The sequence below is a fragment of the Aythya marila genome, assembly GCF_965140915.1.
Source record: "Aythya marila genome assembly, chromosome: 17".
NCBI lineage: Eukaryota > Metazoa > Chordata > Aves > Anseriformes > Anatidae > Aythya > Aythya marila.
In genome coordinates this window covers 10,029,738-10,053,946 of record NC_139058.1, presented here as the reverse complement: position 1 = coordinate 10,053,946, position 24,209 = coordinate 10,029,738, and the positions used below count along the sequence as shown (strand labels likewise).

The window sequence follows — 24,209 nt, the reverse complement described above, 5'->3', positions numbered from 1 at the left end:
TTATGCACCAAGCTAGAACTGCAGTTTGCAGCCAGACATGAACAAAGAATTGTGCTGAAGCTACATAAGAAGCAGCCTTCAGCTGGTGTCCTCTTAGCTGTGTATGGTCCTTAGTAGTAACAACATTTTGCCCGGTGCTTCATCTTGTCCTTTGAGTTCTTGTGGCTCTTTGACATATACTAGGAGAATGATTTGTTAACCAAGGTTGTTTCCATTTTATTTCAGTCACTTCTTTTCCCTACATAGCTGAAGGTTATTATCTGGAGGTGGTTATTATACAGGTTTTAATTGGCCTATAAATAGTTATTTTAATCAAGTGGCATTTCTCAGTTTAGCTTCATTCTTCCCTTCTGTGCCAATGACGTGCACCTGTAAGCTCTCAGATGCCACACAAGGCCAGTGCTGCGATGCAGTGTGCGTTACCAGAGTAATAACAGAACCGCTGGTGTCGGGGCTCTGCTGTGCCTTTCTGCCAGACTGCAGAACTGCTGCGCTAAATAGTGGCTTGATTTTGATCAGGAAAGAAACTGTGATTCCTAAGCCACTGGACGTGACACACTCCTGTCTAATTGCCTTGTTAGCATTAATATCTGTGTTCCCACCTCTGGCTGCAGGTGGCCAGACATTTACATAGGTTTGAGTACCATGGGCAAGAACATGTCCGTGAGCACCATCTGCAGTGCCATCGACGCTGCCGTTGTGGAGTTCACATCCAAGGCGCCGTCGCCCACACACCCGATGCCACGGAGCAGGACCGTAACGATTGAACTGATGGTGCATCCAGGGTACCCGAGCATCCCGCCCATCGGTGGCTGTGGGGAAGGACCAGACGATTTCTCACAGTCCTGGGAGCGCCTGCACGAACTCCAGACATTAATTAAGCCAGAGCTGCAGAGCCATTACAAAAGCAGGAACATCCAGCTCTGTTCATTCAAAGATCTCTAAGGAAGCAAACATACACACACACACCTACGTTTGTATTTTGGGGGTGTGCAGAAGCCAGCCCGCTGCTGTGTTCGTGCTACCTCCCTGACAGGAGCCGGGGATGGCCTGGGAATGGCGTTAGGCCTTTCATGGAGGGTGCAACACCCTGTGAGCAGTGACAGTACCCCAAAGCCCAGTTTTTAGGTCACAGCAGCTGCTTTGAATGTTGCAGCTCTTTGCAGTGTAGCCCACTCGCACACCATTCTGTGGCACCAGCGTGGCAGCAAAGGTCAGCTCACACTACCAGAGGTCAGTTCTGGCTGATGTGATGGTAAACGGCACGAAGACATTTGCTGGGAGACCCAGGAGCCTGCTAGCACCCTGACAGGCACGATCGTTTCTGTTTCAGCAACATTTTTCATTTCTGGACTTATTGCCAAAACAAAAACCAAACCCACACGCTGGGTAGCAAATGCTTTGGAACAACCCATTGTTGCAGGCTGGCTACAGGGGAACTAGAAACCTGCAACATTTCATTTTTTTAACGCATGGTCTTGCTGCATGGACCCTCACCTGCTGCTCGTGCCTGCCCACGGTGCCAAGGGCTCGCTGCTTCGGAGCATTTCCCCGGTCAGAGCAGTCGGAGCGTGGTTTTAGCCTGACGGTGAGCGCAGCCATGCTCCATGGATGTCCCCGGCCAGCACCACTTAAAGCTCTTTCTATTTTTGTTGCCTCAGCGTTGAGCCATCACAGGAGAGTAACCATCAGTGACAGCCCTTTCATACTTTTTTTTTTTTTTGGGGGGGATGACTTTACAGGAACAGCAACTGTTGACCCAGCTGCTGTTTCAGTAGCTGCTGCATGTAAGAGCTCACCAGCACCCGTTACTGCGCTGCCCGCTGCCTGCCATGAAAAATGCACGGGATGGCCATCCACCAGCTAGCAGCAAGTTTTCAAGGGGACAAAGTTCTTGTACCTTTGTTCATTTTTATTCCAATCATGAAAGCATTTGAACTCCAACAAGCCCTAGTTAATCCCATGTTTAACTGCATTTTTAACTGTGGCCCTGTCACTTGCTCGTAACTTTCATGTGGGGAAAAAATATTGTTTACACTAATTTTCTGCACAAAAGCACTCTACTTAGCATTACTTTTAACTGTTTTTAAAATATTAAAAATTTCAATATGACCATCATTCTTTTAAATGAAGAATAAACTCAGGCCTTTTTCTATTGTAATGCTTCAAGAGACTTTCATTTTTACTTTTAGCTAAAAAACGCTCAAGTATCCACTCTAACTGTGATCACCTGCAGAATGCCAAAAGAACATCCTTTTGTACCATTAATGGGAACCAGTTCACCTTTCCTTCCTTTTGGACATCTGAGGGAGTTTTTGTTCTGTACAAATACAAAAAAGAAAAACATCGCCAGGGACATTTTATGAATATTTTTTCAGGCTATTTCCTAGATTACTATCACAGAGTTAATTTTACTTTTTTTTTTTTTTTTTTTTTTAAAGAAACATCTGCCACACCGTGCAAGTGCTATACAAAGCAGTTTCAGGTTACAGTAGTAGCTAGCATGTGGAATGACAACTTCTGAAGCTTGTCACATTGGTGTTTGATGGTAAAGTTTTTGTTTCTGTTGTCAATACAACATATAAAAAAAAAAAGATGGTAAACCTGTGGAAGGTGACTGAAGATCCTGAGCGCAGTTAGACGTGTGAGTGCCACCTAGTGACTGATGGTATCTTACGTACAGGAATATGCCCCACACCCATGCAGCTTAGCTAATAATAGTTCTCTGCTTTTAATGTAATGGGACCATATTTTGACATGTAATTTTTAACCTTATTTTTAACTTTTAAATTGCACCATATCCTGATTGATCAATTTGCTCTGATCACAATCAATGGGTTACAACATGTTGACTTGTGTGCATTTTCTGCTAGCTCAACACAGAAATTAACGTGATGACAGCAATCTTAACCTGAGTTGGCTCTGTATCGTTAAGAAAAACATACTATAAATACCGTATTTAAGTGAACAGCATCAAAACACAAATTTTCTTTTAAATTCAAATGAGTTTTAAATTGAAAAATGAATAAAGAACTACTAAAGGACTTCTAAATAAGAAACCTTTCAAATGCATAAAATGCACAGGGTGAAGTTTTCTCAGCAATTCTATGAAAGCTTTAAAAAACAACACTGAGTTCAAATTAAAAATGCATTCAGACCACTACGTATGAATGACGCTGGATCAAGATACTTAAAAAGAAGTCTGAAAACAAAACCATGCCACACCACCTTTGAGAGCAATTTTTATTAGGGTAGCAGTATGGAATTGCAGAAAGCCTATACCAGTGCTCCTGGGTGTAGTTTCACCAGTACGTTGTTTTTATTTTGGATTTTAAACTGCATGTTTAGAATTCAGCATGGCTTAGGGAACCAAAGAGCACAAGAGCTTGATTTCCTGAGTTAACAAAGGATTTGACTTCTCCCCTGCCCCCCCCACTTCAACCATACAGTACAGTATTTGATGTCTCATCTTTCTTTCCGAGGGCCACCTACAGACAAAAGCCATTAAGTATGTTACACACCTCATAGTTTAGAAATTGAGCTATGAAGAACACACAACGAGAACTGATAGCAACACCTGTCTTCTACATGATCTTTACAGATGAATTCGAGTAGCCGGTGTATAGCACTGCTAGAGGCCTGTATGAATCAGCTGCAGCTCCTTGAATTACACAGCCCTTCCAGTTCCCTTTCAATGGCATCCACGTCACACTGATTCAAAGAAATGCAGTCTTTAACCTGAGAGGCTTACAACCAGAAAGTATATTGTTTAGTAGTAACAATGGCAGCAAACTAGTGCCAGAATTGTTTTAAATAATAATGATAAAAAAGCAAATTTAAAGAATGGAAAGTTTCTATGCCAGCAGACATGATCGAAAGGTACAGTGACTCATCTGATGCAGAAGTTACACACACTTCAGTTTGACAGATAATTTGGCATTATTTTATTATGAATCCGAGTGAGCATGAATGAAACAAAATCAGTACCAACTTTCTGCAAATGAAGACACAAAGATGTGAAAATTTGGTAATAGACAGTGCTCTCACAAGCCTGAAAACACTTAGGAAATGCAAGTTTCCGTAAATAAGGTGAATGTGGTTTAACTTTATTTACCTGCCAAAGAATCTGTCTAAGAACACTTAAACATAAAATTTCTTAGCTCCCTAACTTATAAAAAAATTTACTTTCAACAGAGGTGAGGTACTGGGCTGTCATTGTTTACACTAAGTCTGAAATAAAAGCTGGCTGGATGAGAAGAGTGAATGAAGAAATAGCAAATATACAATACATTAAAAACCAAAAAAAGAGACCTACCGCTTGACACACTAGTTCTGAAAGGTTGCAGAGGCTGTATTAAAACTGAATTTAGGAGTAAAAACAACCATCTGGGTGTGAGGGATTTTCTAGTTCAACTTCCTGCACATCAGCGTGATATGTACTCCCAGATACCTATGGATTTCTGGAAACATGTTTGCTCATTAACATACCCCAATTCCACAGGTGGGGAAGAGAAGGCAGTTTGATTGTATGGCAGTTTGACTGTGGAGCTATGATCACACTTCAGATTTAGGACAGGCAGGCAGAAGAAAAGCAATACATGGAGTAGAGGGTGCTCAGTTTTGAGCAGAAAGGGCAGCCTTCAGCATGGGCGTGCCCTGGAGCAAAGGGAAAAGAGCTCTGCCTGATTAAGTTAGGGTGATAGAACAATACTTGAAGTAGTCATTAAACCATCTAATGTGTATTTCTAAAACATAGGAACAGCAGTAGTGAAGTGTACTCTATTACAGTTTATTGCTTAATCCTATTCTCATACTATTTTAAGTAAGAACTGTACAGCAACTGGGCAGGGAAGCAGCATGAGTGCCACCCCTAAAGCACAGATGTTCCATATGCATTCTGATGAGAAAACACACTCAGATAACTAGCAGTGCTGACAGATTTAGTATTTGGATTCAAAATAATTTCTAAAATCAAAATTATTTCTAAAATACTGACTTTTGACTCAAGAACAGTTTATTACTTTGGTACCTCTTGGTCCTCAGTTTCTGGAACTGGTAGCAATGTTCTGTGCATGTTTTCCTAGCTACTCTGCATAGGCATAAAGAATAGAAGTGAAAGGAGTTTGTAATCACGTTCCACTACTTGTTTGCTACAGATTAGTTTTTTCCATAGTTTTCCAAAAGCAGGACATAAGCCATATTTTAATTCAATCACGCACACAGAAACTTGGGTTTCCCCGTTTAATAAACATTTTGTGGTAACACCAGCCAGATTTACATAAGACCTGGACATTATTTCTGATTGTATTTGTGGGGTTTGTTTTTTGTTTATTATGTTACAAACTGAAGTTAAAGGGAACTTGCAGCAAGTCCCATAAAAGCACAGTGCAATGTTCAAAGAGAAAAGTAAACAAAACTGCCAAACACTCAATCATTTTCTGCCAGAACTGGGATATTTTTTTCTAAGACATCAGTTTGGGGAAGGAGAGAAAATTCAATGAAGAATTAAGTGAACTCAGGATAGTGGGAACTGCAAGGAAAAAAAAAAGAAATGACAGCCACAACCTTTTCAATTTAAGGGCAGAATATAAGTCTAAGATATTTTTGATAAATTCTGACAAGAAAAAGAAAACAGCATACTTTAAAGTATATTGAAGCAGTGATTTTTAAACAAAGAAAGCAGAACTAGAACATCTTAAATTTTTAATCCTTTCTTTACAGGTTACCTAGCCCACTTTTGATTAAGAAAACTGTAGAAAGTTAGTAACAGCCACAAGTTAACACCGAAAGGTGGCACTTGTCAATTTTCCATAGAGTCCTGCTTTACGGGGTGTCTCAAATGCACTGCTCCGATCTTCTATCATACGTTGCTGACATCAACTGTGTCAGATTTTAGTCCACTGGTCGCTTTTCACCATATTTCTTTGTAAACTCTTCAGCGTTCTTACAGAATTTTTTACGGTCCTTAGAGTATTCTTCAGCTAGGTCAGCCCGAAGGGGGTGCTCGGGCTGTGGATCATTCACCAGTGCTATGAGGGACTGGATTACTGTCAAAAGAAGTATAAATATTGTCAGATACTAAGATGGTTCATTTTTAATATCAAAATGTAAGCAAAATTCCCCAATAAGAAAATAACTTTAGCAGTATGCCAAGACTGAGTTTGATACAGTGAACGGGTACCAAAAAATCCTATCTGTAAGCAAGATCAACTACTTCAGCATAGATCAAAATGCACTTCAAGTTATTTCCCATGTAATTAGCATCCTATCTGTGAAATACTTTTCACACAGCTAAGGAGGAAACGAAGTTTCACAGACAAGCTCATCTAAAATGGACTGGATGAAGTGAACACTGGGATCTCCATTGTGAAGCATTTTTTCCTGACACCTGTCACAATGAGTTACACGATTCAGTTGTAATTGGGTCTGCTTCGGGAAACCATTTCTTCAGCTTTATATCTTTCTATGACTCTTACCTCCCCTACAAACACCAGACAAGTCTTGTCATTATTCTGAACTGCCAAATATATCTCCTAGTAGAGAGATACTGCGGAAAACAAATGGGTAAGAACTGTAAGATGCTTTTTACCTTACTGTTGACAACTATTTCATCAGCACTCCTCATCACTGTCAAAGGAAGTCATTCTTACAATAACTACATCGCACTTCACATTTACACAATGAACCTCACATACTACGATGTCATTTATTGCTACATTTTCCTCATATACATTCTCATGACCATTTAAAGCTAAATTGGTTACAACAATCCTGAGATCTGATACCCATCCACTGAGAGGGAGGTACATAACAGGGCAAGCCTACAGACAGGACACAGAAAAACGCATTTCTCTGTACAAGAATAGCAACAACATTCCACTTGAAGTAAGTTTGGGCTATCCAGAGCAACACAAAGCAGTACCAAGATATTTTAAAGTAAGCGTACCACACCTGTTAACTGCATACATTACACACCACAGCCAGCCTCCTTCTGAACTCACATCAAATTCTGAGAGCCACAACATCCAGTGGCAGGGAGCTCCACAACAGAGCTACACGTTGTATGGAAAGTCAGGTGCTATTGTTTGTTCTGAAACTGCTGCCTACCAGTTTAACTGCATTCTCCCTGGTTTGGCAATGTCAGTTCTTACAGTACCTATCACTCTGGTAGATTCTAGAACAGCTGCTTTCAGAGCACAAATCTCCTCACACTCGTACTCTTTTCTACCCTTACCTGACACAAAGGAGGGACACACCTCTCAAAACAAACTCCCAAGAAGTAAGGTTGTCAGTATATTGCCAAGCAGGAACCTTTCTTAACATAAATCAGAGTTTAAACTGTAACAAACTTTCTAAGGAACGCAGAACTGGTACTAGCTTACTTCACAGCAACTTGCCTGTCCTGTACTTCTGAAAAATGTCATCATATTGCTAGTATTTACTTACGAGACTAGGATCAATACTGTACGTAACCCTTTTCACTCAGTAAAACATAAAGCACTGTAACAATCTAGTAACACTTTATAGGAAGTTAACCCACAAACCAGGAAAAAATAGCATTTTTCCTAATTCCCTAAATTCCTAAAACCAGTAGTTGTCTCAACAGCCACAGCATTTTAATACCATACTGTCACCATAGTCTTAGTATTAAGCTAAATTAATAAAGTTCAACTGTAAACACTATACAAAAGATGAGTTGATGATCTATGATAAACCTCATTTCTCTATCCTCTGACACTTGACTGATCAAAACCAATTATTTTGATACCCATAGTAATAACATTGCCTTATTTCCAGAAAAAGGCCTACACAGCAAACAACCTGAAGTTTATTTTTCTGTGCAGAACAGTCCTACAGAAGAGGGGACAGACACTTAAGCAGGGCTGTAATGATATTGTTGCAGGCTCATATAAGGATGAATTAACATCAGACATTGACACTAAAACGACTTTTTAAAGAGGAAAAAAGATGCACAAAAGACCATAAAACCGCAGAATGAGAAATTTGAAATATTTTGGTACCCAAGATCTGTTCCAAATTCTAATTGTAAGGTACTTTGTATTGCTTTTCTCAGAAAAAGAGGATTTTACTACTTCTTCAGGAAACTCTATTTTCCACACACAAATGATTTCCTCAATAGTTCCAGCTGACACCAACTCACACTTCTAGCCAGGTGGAGCCAGTAAGTCATTCCTTTTCTTCAACTTAATTAGCTTTCTCTAGTTAAGACAACTACTAAGTTGTTCACAGAAACCTTCTACACATTGCTTCAACTTCATTTCTCCAAAGGATCTTTGTCCTACATAATGTAAGAAAAATCCAGAACAAATTGCAAGATTTTCACTATCTACTTAACAGGTTCTTTTTGCTTCTGTCCCCACTTCCCCCCAACATTCAACTGCTCATTCTTTTCCAAAATACATTTATATGTGTGTATATATATATGTGTGTGTGTGTGTGTGTGTGTGTATACACACACACACACAGATATATATTTATTTTGTCATTGGGGTAAGATGGTGCAAACTAAGTAGTTTTATTAGCATAGAAAAATATACAGAAAAAATCTTAACTAGAGCATTGTTTACTATCAGGAACAAGGTTCACATGAAAATAATCCTAAAGAGTCTGGAAGATGGAAATACCTTTTCCTACAGACCAAGACATATCAGTGCCATTGAAGTTCTTGCACTGGATTAAACTGCTACAGATTTGCATTCAACTTGTTAAAAACAAGCAGTTATTGCAAGAATGCTTGCCTTTTTTTTTTTTTTTTTTTTTTAAAGTGTACAGTAGTAATCACTTAATATCAAATTTCTCGTTCCCTGCCAGAAAAAAAAGTGAAATTCTCACCCCAACAGGAACAACAACAGACAAAGCCTATTCATATCATACTCTCAGTCTGGCCAAGGACCCAATGAAACTTTTACCTTAAAATATTTAAATTCTTATCCAAAGACATTCTACACACTAAACCTCATAGCAGTGATCTTTTAAGAGCTAAGAGTTGTGTTATAATTTAGTTTTTGCTTAACCAAACAAGGCAAACGACACATCTGGATTATAAAGTCACTGTTTAAAATGAAACACGAAGTAATACCCTCACCATTCTCTCCTGACTACCAAGAGAAATGACTTTAAAAAAAAAAAAAATACCATGAGCTACCACCTTAATAAACTCATCAGTCATTAAGTTTCGTGGTTTCCTGGAGGTGGAAATGCCACAAGTCAGTGTCATTACCTTATGTTCTAATAACAAAATGAGATTCCAAAAGAGTTGCACACTGTGCTCACATCATGTGATTCATGATGCAGAGCTTATGGAAACAGATACATCAGGAAAGCAGTCACTGCCTGACAAGGTGAAACGCTACTAGCTTCAAACACACAGTGCAAAGTCTCTTAATATCTGTTTTTTTCCCCCATGGACTCCTACCTTGGTCAGTTTTGGTTGCTGGCTTCCAGTTTTCAGCACTAATTACTGGCAGACAAACCTGACCCTTTTCATCGATGTTAGGGTGATAGATCTTCGTTTTAAATGTAATCTTAGGAGGTTTGAATGGATATTCTGCTGGAAAGTTGATTTCGATTCTGAAGGCTCCTTTGTCATATGGAGGATTGTCCTGCAACAAGGTAACAAAAATCAAGAATGTAGCATATTCTAACAAACAAAATTTAAGAAAAAGCAAGCTCCAGGCTTCAATCTATCAAATGACCTCGTTTTAAAGCACTTTTTTTCCCCAAACACACTGACACGTCCATGTGTCAGAACATCAGAACCAATTTGGTAAGAAAGAAGCAATACAACCTCTATCTTTGTATTCACCCTGGAAAAGGAGAATTATCACTGTTCTGAAGCAGGCTGACATTTCTACTGGTAGGAAAGCACCCAATACCATTAACTCCATGATCAGAGATCTATCTAGTAAGTACTTTTATTCCCACACCTTTGTATTTCAAAAAAAAAAAGCATTGTAAACCCTTTCTGAGACACTAACAGGAAATCTGGCAAGGAAATTGGTTTCTCTAAACCTAGTTATTTTGTGTGTCTCACAACATGGTGGTTCGAACAGCAAGGCAGTTTGATTTGTCAGATTTCCCTATACATTCTGAGAACCTTTTTGTGCTGACTACATAAAAATCTGCTGAGCATTCATTTGTACTAAAGATAGATATTCACTGCGTCTGCTGATGAGAACATTCTGAATTCGTATGCAGTTTTAGCACCCACTGTTATCAGATCATGTTTGAAGGAGTACGATGAAAGAACTGTGAAGGAGGCAAAGCAGATCTTCCTGCTGTAACAGAAAAAAACAATGCCTAGAACCTCATTTAGAAAACCTGTTAGACTATTGATATTGTTTCAAATACTAACTGAAGAAGAAAGGCAGAAGAAAAATAAGTTATTGCTACATTTCAAGCTGATAAAAATGCCATTCTGCAATGAAAACTAGAACTGTCATGAAGCCTTTCCAGATACTTGAAGAAAAACAGTTGAAGACTGAATGTTTCCAGGTTGTGTTAAGTATAATCACGCAGATCCTTCAAGACCCATCAGATAATTTCTTTCAATCAAACTCACCCACGAGTTAAAAAAAGCTTTACCAATATTTGGGGGTAAGGAGCATTTTGAAGTTTTATTTTAGTTTCATCCACGTGGGGAAGGCTGGCTGTGCATTTCTAAGAAATAAAGCACAACCTTTTGAGTCAAGGCCAGAGGTAAGTAAAGTGCCTTAAAATCACTTTATCAAAGCAATCATAAAAACCTGGTAAATTTAACAGGTAACTTTCTGGTCATAGCGACCATTTCAGTATTTAATGCCCTTTCCCCCCACCCTGTTCACTTGTTCTTACCTCCACCACATGCTAGAATTTGTGAAGATGTTCAATGAACTGATACAGGAACTGACCTGGCTTAGAAACATCCATTTTCTGCTTGGATCTCTTTCAGTCAGAACAGTTCTTCACTATAACTCACCAATAAATTTAACTAAAAATGTATGTAAAAGGGTTGCTCATCTTTTCAATGGACAAAACACAAACTATTCCAGCAACTGATTTCCAATAGTTTGTTACATTTATTCTGATACTGACAAGGGAGAGAATCAGAATTATAGTGAAACACAGATCAAGCAGTTGACTTACATTCACCTGGAGTATTTTGCTCTGCAAAAGTTTATCAAAACTGCTTGCTATGGACAGAGTAAAATGAAATTCATGGTACACCAACAGTCCCTCTTAAAAGGGCAAGGAGCCTGAAGTTTTGTACTGATGTTTGAAACCAACAGTGTACCTTCCCAACATAGGGTACATAAGGTGCCCTATTCTAGGATTTAGAACAGGAAAACACATTGACAAGCTGTCTCAGTTGAACACTCTGGAAAACTAACAGTTGTTCCAAAGAGCAAAATATGATATATAAAGGTTTTTAGAGCAGTATTTTTCACAGTAATTCTGCATGAACATGCAGAACTAACATACTAACCTTCATATCTTTTAACACTTTCATTAAGAAATTGACCAAAATAATGCCTAGTTAGAGTTTAATAATCAGTAACCAGTTAGTCCTACTAAAATATGAGTAGTATGTCATTAAACCCTTACCATGCACAAAAATGGAAACAGCAAGTAAAACTTCAAAAGCAACAACTCAGGAAAAGAAACAAAACAAACCACCTATACTTGCAACCAGTTTGTATTTGACATTTTTAAGCCACCAACCCCAAGAATGCAATAGCTAAAAAATTATGCTTCATAGAAAGCATTGTTTTTAGTATTTCCTCTGAATAGTCATCCATACTACTCTTTCAACACTTACAACACATAATTATTAATTACTATAATAAACGTAGATTTCGTGACAAAATTCCCTCTTAACTATACCAGTAATGAATTTATTTATGTGCCCTTGCAACAGGGCACAGTATAAAGCAAAAGGCAAGCATAAAGTGTGGCTCATTGCAATGATGCTCGAACACTTGCAATGTGAATCTCTGCAAAGAAAACAAAGTTCATGCTCATACCCTGGTGAGCAGAAAGTATTAGAAATAGAAATAGTACACCATGTACTGCAAATATTAACAGGAATAAACTTTCTGGTGTTTTGCCTTATTAGCCACATTAGCGTATTATCAGAACACTATCCTGTTATACATGAACCACAAATAGCAGAGTGGCTTACAAAGCACACCATTCCTCAGTTATGCCAAATCCTAGTGTCAAATCCTGCATTCTTTATTTGCGAGAATAACCTCAACCACTAGAATTATTTGCAGAAATGCATGTAAAGAGTAAACTAAATCTGTTTTACAGTACCTCAAGTTCAAAAGCCTCGCAATTATCTCAGCAGAGACTGCATGATCCAAGTTCGGGAATGCCCTTCAGCTAACACAGCACAGGCACTGCCAGACTGTTTCAAAGTGTTTTAAAAAGATTTACGCTGGTCAGGAGACCTTTTAGGTAGTACTAAAGGAAAAGCAGAACTGATGCTCTACTGGCACAGCTTCTATTGCTGCAGACATTCGAGTAGCTCATGTAACTAAGTAAGCGTGAGCCATGGCTGTGGAAAATAAAGGAGGTGAAAATCCACATGACTTCAATTTAAAGAGTTCAGTTCTGGGAATCCAAACCTTTTCCTTGCATCAAACTTTTTCCAATACTAAATTTTGTTCTAGAAATACAGTCAGTTACAAACAAAACAATCCAACCAACCAAAAAAAAACGAAAAACAACTGAAAACCGAAACACACACCAAAAGCTATTGAGAAGTAAACGAAGTATTCACAATTCAGACTTTATCCTATGATGTAGATTTTGTACTTTCAGATTAACGTAACAAACCACAAAATGAACCTGCCTCTCTTTTACAAAACCTTTCCGTAGTAACCCAGTGCCATCACTGAGCCCCAGCCCTTGCCAGTTGCAGCTGTCTGTTGGACCAGGCCTACAGCTGCGCAGCATCCAGCCAGGTATCGATCAGAGAGGTCTAGAATCTCTTTCAATTACGTATGGATTTTTCTTCACAGGAGTTATGAGAAACACCGACTAACGTAATCAGACATGGATAGAATAAAACCACACAAGACATTCAAGTAAAATGAGACAGGAAGGTCACAGTATTTGCCTAAGATCAGAGAAGTCTAAAGAGAACCAAGAATTAAGTCTAGGGCTACATTAAATGCCCAGAAAACCAGAACTCCAAAAGCCAGTTCTTACAGCAGTAAGAAATAGTCTTGTGAGGGTGCAAAACTAACAGCACTAACAGTCACTAACAGCAGTGCTAACCTGTGCATTTGTGATACAAATGATCGTTGCTTTATTTTAAAGCTCATTAGAATAAGGAACCATCTATACTCACAGGAACAATAAGCCCTTGCCAGGTCAATAAATTAGCTTCATCAACCTGGATATTACGGAAGTTTTTCATTCCACATTTGCGGATTTCTTCAAGCTCCTGGAAAACAAGCAGAGTGTAAGCGAAAGTTAATAGTAACATCAGACAAGATGCTCATATCAACATTTCAGAATGCTTGCAGGTCAATGTGGGTTCTTTAATACTAAAGAATATTGAGATTTCAGTGGTGGCAACCCACATAAAACAGAAAATTTTGCCCCTGTGGGAAGTAAAATTTTCTGAGACAGGGTATTTAAAAATAGTTGTTTTTTGGTAGGTCACAGATACAAAAAATGCTTTGTTAATAACACCACTATACATACAATGAAGTAGCAGTATAAGAAAAAGTATATTTTTAACTGTTTTTACATCTCAAATGCAAATCAGTGCCTTTGATAACAGCAAAGAACAAAAATCAAGTGCAACTGAGTTCTTTTCTGAATGAGAACTATTGATTCGGAAGAATTACTTCATAACAGCTTTAAACACTTAAGTCGCTAGACAGACCCATTATTTCAACCAAAAACTAACAGATTCCTGCTAGATCAACTTAAACTGATGCAAATCCAGTATCCAACCCAAGGTAGACTTATTTAGATCAATAACTCAAGAAGATGCTTCTTCATCTTTGGTTCATACCTCTGAGTTAGCAGCATTTATTAAGATGCCACTCTTTATAACTACATCACTCTTGAACAAAGCATCTTTCTGCACCCATCAATCACCTGTCAAATTATTTTCGATTGGTTAGTGATCTATCACCAAAACAAATATTTTTAGCTATTTTCATATTTAAAGTCACCTATAAGCCCTACTGTAGCAACTGTTTTCCAGAGTATTTCATCTTGAAGCTTTAAGACCAGAAAAAAACACCTCAAGGCTCCACTTTTTTTTTTTTTTTTTTAATTATTATTTTTAAACCCGGTAGTGATAGGCCTTTGCTGTTGAATTAAAGAGCTTGACCTTTAATGAGAATTTAAGTGAATTCAAATTCAAGTCATCCCCAGTGAAACGTAAAATCTTCCCGATGATTTCAAGACTGAAGCACATGCCTGTATGGCCACACACATTAGGAAAAATGTTGCTTCTGTGCACTCTGCCAGCACACAATTCTTTGCTGAGTGCAACCACATTCGTGAAACTAAGCTGTATGTTATGATAGGAACTCCAACTATAAACTCCAAAAACACTATATGCCGGAAAAAAAAAAAAAGTCAGGTTTCACAGTAAATGGGTTTCTTTTTTTTTTTTTGGCTAAAATATTAGTATTTCATCATAGAACAACCTTTTCTGCATCTGCCTGGCGGAGATTTAATACTTGCAGTGATCTCTTCCATAAACTTAGCAACATGATAAAACACAAACACAAAGGGGGAACAAGATTTCCAAATGCACAAAGAAAATAAAAAAAATCATGACAGCTACACACTAGAAGATGAACATTTCCACTTCCACCCACTGAAAGCAGGAGCACACTCAGAACACAACAGTTTAACCTTGGTGTCTCGGATATTGAACTGATGCCCAACACAATCTTCATGACACTAAAACCAGCTGCTTAGTCTGGATCTCTGGATTAATCCCCAAATTCCACTGCTGTTAGATTTGTGCAATATCACAGACATTTTTGTTGTTGTTATTTTGCTTTTTTTTAAAGGATAAGAGGATTATCTTATTTCCTTAATGCAGGAAAACATACGGAAAAAAAATAATTCCATGAAGCACATTTAGAGGGATCCAGAGCAAGCCAAAGTACCCAGATGAAAATAACCTTTATTATCACAGGTATGAGAGATCATTTTTGACCTCTGAAACTGCAAATCTGCACGCTGCTTTACAGCTGGCTTTGAATGCTCACTGCACAAAGCATCAGCTCAGGAATGACCTGACCAACACTGCTCATCCTGGCTGGTTCAGGAAAGGAACTAACTCACAACACTGCTCTAAGCCGCTTGCTGTCTACACTTACAGAACTGTGAAGGCCTGCAAACAACCCCTCCACAGGGTGTAATAGGGATAAACCCCCTTCTACACCAGATGTAACGCACCAAACACCAGGACCAAAACAAGCCAGATTAACCATAAGGCATTCAAGCATGAATAAACAGGCAACACAAGTAGTTTGCCTCTAAATCACGGGAAGAAAAACGGGTTTGGATATTTTCTAGTCAATATATTTAAAATGTTACACGTATATGGAAACCTACAGAAATCCCCAAAACATCCCAGTGAGGGTGCAGCTTCCATGTGCAAATTATCATCACAGGTTTGGAAAAGTCGCATGAAAGGAAGAAAAAATCAAATATGCAAAAATTATTCCCTGTTTTCCCTCAAGTCCACCACACGGGAGAGGGAATTAAATAGCCTGGAAGACACAAGGGCAAAGAGCAAGCAGAAACTGTGTTCAGGGCACCTTCCTCTTTTAAAATGACTTGCTAAGCCTATGCAGGAGTTCCCTTTCATAATCAAAGAAGTGGTAAATTACTGCAGTGCATTGGGACTACATTCTGTGCTTCTGCTGCTGCCTTGGGTCTTGAGGTAGTAACTAATAACTGAAAAAGGAAGCAGAGGAGTATAAACTCAGCAATTCCTCTCCTCACACAGATATGACTTGCATGAATTATTTGCTTAAGACGAGTTCTAATTTATCCTAGAAGTGTATTTACAGTGTAATACTATATTTGCAATTCATATTTTTAGGTTCTTTTTTGTGTGTAATTCATCAGGAGTGATAGAGATTCAGTACTTGGGATTAAAAGGGCACAGGGGGTGTTTGTGTTTTTTTTTTTTTTTCCTGGCAACTGACAAAACCCCTAATAAAGATCTAAATTACCTCCGAATTACAGAGGCAGACACAACTAAAGCATACACATACAGTTAGGAGTGAATGAGCTACTAAATACCATCAAACAGCACAGATTAAAAGTTCATACTGTATTTAGCATGAGCTTGAGTAAGTCCAAAGAGACAAAAATTACTTGATGATGTTAAAGGATATAGTTCAAATATTTACTTTAAAATAACCCTTAGGAGTTTAGGCAGACAGTGAATGGATTAATTCCTATTCCCATTCTCTACCCCTTAATTTTGTCAAGTAACATAATTAAAGGCGCACAGAAGGAGTGTAACTAGAGGTTAGAACACTGCAGTAAGAATTTAAGTCATCTTTCATTACTCTGTTATCAACCTTGCACGTGGCCTGCCTGCACTGGTTTGCCCGTTTATAAAACAGAAACGTCTTCTTATTTCAGGGGGCTCCCTTGGGACAGGATGTTTGTAGTTTGGAGATGTTCAGAGAAAGTGTTACACACAGTGCGTGAAAAGGGGAAAATGTTGTTTTAGAGGCAATAACTGGTCTGAAGGCAGTCCTACAAGTATGCACTACCCTTCTCGTATATAATCAATCAATAAATTGTTAAAATTTTAATTTTAGCTTTGAACAGCACAAATGATTACGTGCTATTGAAAATAAAATGTTTGAAATGAAGAAGAAAATTAAGTGGCATCTGCTTAAAACATACTCAACTCTTAAAAAGAAGGTTCAAATATTAAGTATACACCTAAATCCATATATTCTCGTTCTAATAATTTTTAGAATTCCCAGTTCCTCTAAATTCCATCCAGGACTAGGAAAAAATGGTTCTGAACACAGGCCTGCAACTGCTTTGCCTGTGCATCTCTGAAGTTTGGGGTCTTGTCTAAAAAGAAACAAACCTAGTATGAAAACACAGCGAAGACTTAACACCAGTAAGAGTTTAATCCAAGATATGGGGGTAGGGGGTAAGGGCTTATCCTGACTTCACCAAGTTCTGCATCAAGCCCAAAATGCTATTAAATTCACAGAGAAAAATGAGTTTACTGAAACAACTCCAAACCTCATTTGTCTTGTGTTTACAATTTCTGTTTACCTGGTCATAAATAGAATCTCTAAGAGAAGTGTGACAAAGTTAAACAAGGCTCCAAAGCACCGATAAGGCGCTGGCCAATTTTACTCTCTGAATCTTGTATACTGCTGAGAAAGGTCAAAAAACAAAAACACACATTAAAACCAAGTATAACAGAAAACAAAACAAAACAGATTCTAGCTCTTATAGGAGCTATTATTAAGTTTCCACTGTGACATTACAGCCTGTATACACACCATGCTTTTTATTTATTAATTCTACTTTTTAGCAGAATATTTTCCATCTGATCTTTATTCAGAAATGTTTTCTTAAGATGTTGATTATAAATCCTTTTGCCACTCTTCAGTTTCCAAATAGGAAAGTAAATCAGTATTCTCACTTTTCCATAGGGACAACCATAGCTGCTCAAAGCCAGACTTCCCTTGTTACTGAGGACCAATGTCTGGATCCACGTAGAGTAGTTTTTCAATAGCGAAGTTGGTCAAAACACCTTTATTTGGAATGGTTATACTGTTTACAAGACCACAGCATACTGCAGATTGCAGGCCATCTACAGCAGGTACATGGGTGTGGCTTTGTTTTTCTGTTTTATCATGAAGTTCAATAGTTGCATAAATGTTTGCCTATGCAATCATGGCAGCAGAGTGAGAACAGCAAGAAGAAAATACCTGTTACTTATTATTTAAATCTATTTTCAGTTCTTAACGCTAAAAATACTTTTGATATCTAAAAGCCAGGAACAAAAGCATGGATCCTACAGAAACCTTGGCTTGCTCATATTGCAGATGAACACAAAGAAGCAGCTCCAAGCCCGGGACCAGCCAGCCTCCTCAGATGTTGCTGAAAAATACCAGTTGAAGGCCCATGTCGGTACCACACGCTACTCAAACCCCAAGTACTATGACTATCCAGCCCTGAAATAGCCTTCCCTTTGCAACTACCCACTACCTCTCCACATATCATTTAGCTCCAGATCTCCAATGGAAAGCGGCTTGTTTTACATCAGTGGGTGGCAACTGTGAAAAGCACTCGAGTGAAATCTCTGGCACGTCTCCTGGAGATCTGTGTTCCCCATCAGAAGTGTTTGGAGACAATTTGATTTTTACGAGAAAGGGTCTTGAAGCAAAGCAGCTCCCTTGAAAGAGAAAGCTATGCTGCTTTACTAAATCTAATTACTCTGTATTTGCCGTTTTTTTTTTTCCCCCCCCTCGAGAGATGATCCAAAACAACAAACCCTTGTTGAAGACTGCCTTATTCCCACCTCTCACATTTCATGAGGAGCTGATATCTGACAGCTGTGGCTCTTTGAAGAGGTGTAATGGTGGCTCATAGATCAAAACTCCACCTCAAATGTTGGTGGAACGTGATTCATTAGCTATGAATATTTCACATTTTTACTAACCTAGGTGTGCTCCTGGAAAGACTTGAAAAAACAGTAGAGAACACTTGAGTTAGACTAGTCAATGGTATAAAGTCAATGGCATAAAGCTACAGGAAGCCATAAATAAGGTCTCTGGCCCATGAAATGTAACTTGTGCACACAAAGCCTGATATAACAAGACAATCTTATGCATGTTATAACTTGACTTTTTTAGGACTTGATTTTTTTTTAGTACTTCTTTCACAAGGAGGCTTGTGAGTTGAAGATTCCACCATCAGAAAAGGACATCCACTTCCACCTGCAAGGTGGCAACAAGGCTCCTGTTGCCAGTTTTCTGTGTGCAGGTAGCATGTTATTACAAACTTACTACATCCAGTCTTTGTGCCACTGTGATTAATGTGAGTAACTATGCTGCATGACACGCATCCAGAAAAAATTACAGTACTTCAAAATGCTGGCAAGAACTTATGGAAATGGGAATTACTTTATTTTATGTGACCTATAAAAGGTTCAAAGTTTATTCTCAGCTACCAAAGACAAACTTGATATTTAGCCCAAAGAAAGACAGTTAATGCTTATCCTAAATTATTTTAGGAAATGGAGTGATGTGCTGAAAAACTATTTCCTTTAGTTACCATCTCTCATCATTCTATGGCCCTGAGAAATAAACACCACATACCCTTCAATATTGCAAAACTTTAACAGTGAAAGACTTTAAAAAGTCATTTGCTGATCTATGAATTTCCACTTTAGAACTTAAACAATGGTATCAGGTTGATACAGATGAGATCGGACCTGCAAAACACCATGCTGCAGAGATCCGCATTACATCATCTGCACAAGAGCTCTGGTTTGTTCCTACCGAGATGAATGAAGACTCAAAGCATGTTGGACCCTGCAAAAAGCAGAAAGGTAGCTGCCTATTTAACAGCACTGACACAATAAAGCATCTCACAGCTGTTGAACTCGCATAGAAAAGCACACAACGCACAGTCCATAAATATAAGGCAATAAAAATGAAAGTAAAAATGTAAGAGGGAAGTTACCAATGCCTCCTTCCTTCCTAAACCACTCCCTCTGAAGAGCAATTGCCACACTGTTTTTCTAGAAAAGAACATCACATTATCAAAAGTCATTTTTACGGTATGCTTTCAGTGGAAAACTGAAGTATTACCTGATGGTTAAGAAGCATAGTGAAACTGAACGGGGGCTGAAAAGCAAGAGGCACTGTAAATATTAAGGACAATTTACTCACCTCCTGGATTTTTATGTCCTGTGCTATTTTTTATTTTTAAATAATTACACTTTTTCCCCTCTAACAAGAAAGTAGCAATGCTCTTTTGAACAATTAACAGATTTTTCAGAACTAGCATAGAAACTGCTTTGCAAAAAGATAGTTAACAACAGTTCAGTTTATCTGAAACAAAGAACCTTATCTGAGTACAAAGGAACAGGCATATTGATGATTCTAAAGCTGTGGCAAGAACAAGTGCTATCAAAAATGAAATAAATGAATGTCATCTCACCGGGATCCTTAAGGACAATTAAAGGCTTACTCCTATTGATTCAATATATATGAATGACTCTGCACATAATGTATTTACTATTTAATTTGTGATGTCTACATAGCACAATTAAAATGTTAAAACTACTCTTATGGAAGCAATACTAAGCTATTGTTTTCTTCAAAAGTGACCGAACTTCAACGGTTAATTAAGCATTTGCACACTTAAGGAAATACAATTTCAAATATCTACATATCCCAGCCCTACCGGGGGTCTGCATCCTTGCAGATGCTTCTAAGTCCTGTATTAAAAGGCTAAGTTTAAAAGAATCACCCATATATATGCCAAATCCTAGTGCACGGTTACGTTGCACTCCACAGGGAGGTGGTTTCTAATCAGGTTAAAGCACTGCCTGACGGTCTGAGGGTCCTTCCCCTACGTTTCACAGCACTAACCTGTAAAGTTCATTGATTTATGTTCCAGGCATGCAGATACTGTAGGGTACTGCCACGGCATTTTACAGATGACCAGATTTTATGCCACTAAGTACGCGTGTCCTAGGCAAATTCCACTGCAAACAGCTTGTGACATGAATTGGCAATTACATACAACACACAGAAGAAGCTTGCACCTTTTGGGGACAATGAGTATCTTTTTGTTTTTAAGAAGTATCTCAGCCCTCATACAAGACGATGATAAAACAAGCCCCTCAGACGAAACGTCGGTTTAAAACCGACGTTTAAAACCTGCCTTTGTCGAAGCCGAGCTGCAAACAGCACCGCACTCGGGCGCGAGCCGCCGGCTGGGGACGCAAACATCACCGCGCCCGGCGGGGCTGAGCAAAGTGCTGAACCCGGGTCCAGACTTCACCGATAAGCCCCGGCCTCACCCGGCCGCCGGCGCCCGGAGCCCTCCCCGGCAGCCCCCGAGCACGGCACCCCCCGGGCAGAGCCCTCCCGGCCCCGGAGCCCCGCTCGCTGCCCGGGGCAGGGCTGGGGCAGGGCAGGGAGGCCGGGGCGCCTCTCCTCTCCTCTCCTCTCCTCCCCTCGCCCCCTTCCCTTCCCTTCCCCTCCCGTCCTTCCCCTTCCCTCCCGGCGCTGCCCCGACCCCTGGCAGCGCCCCGGGGCTCGGCCTCTCCCCGCGGCGTCCCGGCAGCGGCGCTTCCTCCCCCCCCGGCCCTTCCTCTTTGCTTAGTCACCGCGGGAGCCCCCCGCGGGAGGGGACCCGGCCGGCCCCCGCCCAGCGCCCCCGCCCAGCCCCGGGCTCTCGGCGGGGCCCTCGGCGGCGCCTCAGAGCCCGGCGGGCGGCGGAGGGGGGGCGGGGGAGCCGGGGCGGCCCCTGACGGCCGCGGCCTAGGTGCCGGCTGCTCCCCGCCCGGCCGCCCCGGCCCGGCGAGCGGCGACGAGCAGGGTGGGAGCCCCGCCGGGCTGGGAAGGGGCCCCCCGGCCGCCGGAGGGGCGCTGAGGGGCAGGGGGCGGCGGCGGGCGGGCGCCCCCCGGCCCGCGGCGGCGCGGCGCTGCTGTTACCTTCATCAGCCTCCTGCTGGCCGCCATCTTGGCTCTGCTGCTGCCGCCCCACAATGCATGGCGGCGGCGGGCAGGGCGCTGCGGGACGGAGCTTCCTGGGGCGGCGGGCGGGGAGGGGCGGGGCGGGGCGGGGCGGGGCGGGGCTGGGCGCGGGGCAGGAGCGGCAGCGCCAGGCCGCGGGGGGCAGCCCCTGAGGGGCAGCCTTAGCGCTGTCAGCTCCGGGTCCGGGCACCTCAGTTGCTCCCCGAGGGGTTCTCCCTCGCCCCAGTGCGCTCAGGAGATGCTCCAGGATCTGTCCTGCCCCTGGCTGGGAGCTTGTTTCCCCTTCACTCTCCCTCACGGCAGCCAGTGGCCTCAGCTGATCTGACACTTGTTCTACAATAACGCCACTTTTATCACCCAAAAAATCTCCCAAGTTTTAAAATCAGCTTTACAGACTCAGACAAAAAATTAGGTGTAGTTATTAGAGGAGGCTTCCAGAACTCAAAAATGCAACAAAAGTTGATCGTAATGAACAACAAGCTCATTATTCCCTGAACAACTATTTGGTAACAAATATTTTGCATTTATATAGTGCTTGTTGCTCCAAAACCCACTTAATGTTTGTTAATGAAATAAGCTATACAGGAACCAACTTAGTATTCCCCACTTCATATGGGTGTTGTAAAATAGTTTGTAAACATCTTTGAAGATCATAATGTAAAATGAGATCATAACTCTAATGAATGTGATACATTCAAAGATTACCACATCCATTTTACTCAAGGAAAATGGAGTCAGAGGAAGCTAAATGAAAGGGGCAGACGATCTGGCTGAAGTAGCGGACAGATGTAAAGCAAGCAAGTGTGCTGGCCAGCTGGAGAAATTCCAGGTGTGTCAGGCAGGTGCACACAACGTGGAAACAGAAATGCAGAGACTCGAAGGAGTAGTGATGTGCTGCTGAAGTGGGGTGCTGGTGCTATCGATTAAAGAATTCTGGTCTGATAAAAGGGCTACCTCAGATTATATGCTATTGAAGTTCAGAAATACCTAAGTCTGATACCATGGTAACTTGGAAGAACAGTTCTTACAAATTATTTTACAGATCTCTAAAAATAATAAAATAAAAAATACAAAAAAGCTGCTTTAGTTATTATCTTTATGTGACTGAACTCTATTCATATCTTAATTCAACTCTTTAATTTTCCATGACCAGCATACGTCTGAAATATTCTTTAATTTTTTTTGTTCAGAAGAGTTACTCAGGCCCTTGCCTATACCTGCACAGAGACACGTAGCCTCCATGCACAAAAGATAATACTAAAAGCAGCACAGGGAAATCTGCGTTTACTATCTATAATTTTAATCCATGATTTTTACAGCTTGTAAGAGAGTGTCAGAAGTATCTGGGATAATTACTATGATAATCCGCATTTCCTTTGACAAGAAAAAATACCACCCACAGTATAACTAACAATAGCCCAGCCAGTTCTTAAGAAATCATTGCTGAGTGTAGCTGTCCTCACAAACTGCCACTTGATGTTGAAATCCTTTATTATAGCAAGGTGTTTGAGAAGTTTAGGCAGAACTGTGCACATTTCACATACCTGCCACCAGCATCCTGGGTCCTTTCAGTGTCCAGTTTTGGACTGTATACAGAGCAGATGCTGTGATGCCAACACTGTTGAATGATGCCTTGTTTATTAGCAAGGGCTGAGCAACCATGTTCATATTGCTGGATCTCTCCGGCATGTCAATTACTGGCAGTCATGCAATGCTGTTGTTCAATACTGAAATAACAGGAATTTCCCTTCAGACAGAATTTCATCAATCACACCTCTTACTTCCCTGCTAGTGACAAGAACAGGTCATTACTTATACTGACTTTTGCAGACAGTTCTGCATTTTTGAACTTGTTGTTGTTGTTTCCAGGTTGTATCATTTTAATTGACAAGAGTACCCAAAAGACAGGTTTTAGCACTTGTCTTGTGATGTCTTCAAGGGACCGGCAGATGTTACATCTATGCCTGCCCACTTCTAAGATCATTTTCTATGATCTATTTCTATTTAGATAAGGGACATAACCGTTCAACTTCAAAAAGAAGAAATAAAAAAAAAGAAATTGTGTAAACAGCTTGAACAGGTGAACCACAACATAGCCCAGTCCTTGAAAATTTTAGAGAAAAGAAAATTTCTGTGAATATTTTCCATTAGGAAATGACCGTCTGAAAGAAAGCAAAAGAAACAAACAGAACTTTGTTCCCTTTGCTATTCCCCTTTAGTTTTCACAAATCTGTTGCTGTATTAATTCTGTCTGCACAACTTGAATATATGAGAAATATGCTCATTTGCAGAACAGAGACAAAATTCAGATGCAAAAGTTAATTAATTAATTCAGAACACAATAAAGGGATCTACCTGTGGTCTGCAAGGGTGAAGTTCACCTTCAGAAGCAACTAAGATAAAAACATAAAATAATTAATGTCTTAAATCATTATATGGCTCTAAATTGGAACAGTT

General features: G+C 40.1%; 2 protein-coding genes across 4 annotated transcripts in view; one reads left to right on the top strand and one right to left on the bottom strand.

The window, feature by feature from the left end:
* Window positions 1-18,588, top strand: part of YDJC (YdjC chitooligosaccharide deacetylase homolog) — a 31,712-nt gene extending 13,124 nt beyond the window's left edge. For 2 of the 3 annotated variants that reach the window (XM_082774075.1, XM_082774076.1), the window contains exon 6: window positions 615-5,328. In XM_082774075.1, coding sequence (XP_082630201.1) covers window positions 615-945 — 331 coding nt within the window. In that variant the 3' untranslated portion in view covers window positions 946-5,328. Of the gene's footprint in view, window positions 1-614; window positions 5,329-18,031 lie in introns of those variants that run through there. The other variant, XM_082774077.1, reaches the window with a different exon arrangement.
* Window positions 5,228-21,777, bottom strand: UBE2L3 (ubiquitin conjugating enzyme E2 L3). The gene is made up of 4 exons (XM_082774078.1): window positions 21,711-21,777; window positions 13,358-13,453; window positions 9,437-9,623; window positions 5,228-6,047 (listed from the first exon to the last, which is right to left on the bottom strand). The coding sequence occupies exons 1-4, from the start codon at window positions 21,735-21,737 to the stop codon at window positions 5,893-5,895; spliced, it is 465 nt and encodes a 154-aa protein (XP_082630204.1). The 5' UTR covers window positions 21,738-21,777; the 3' UTR covers window positions 5,228-5,892.
* Window positions 21,778-24,209: the final 2,432 nt, after the last annotated feature.

Bases quoted from the DNA above. Each gene is read 5' to 3' on its own strand.
- UBE2L3 (XM_082774078.1), bottom strand. From the start codon at position 21,737: ATGGCGGCCAGCAGGAGGCTGATGAAG. The intron at 13,454-21,710 runs GTAACAGCAGCG...CTTGTTTTCCAG, and splicing joins CCAGCAGGAGGCTGATGAAG to GAGCTTGAAGAAATCCGCAA. The intron at 9,624-13,357 runs GTGAGTATAGAT...ACCTTGTTGCAG, and splicing joins GGCAAGGGCTTATTGTTCCT to GACAATCCTCCATATGACAA.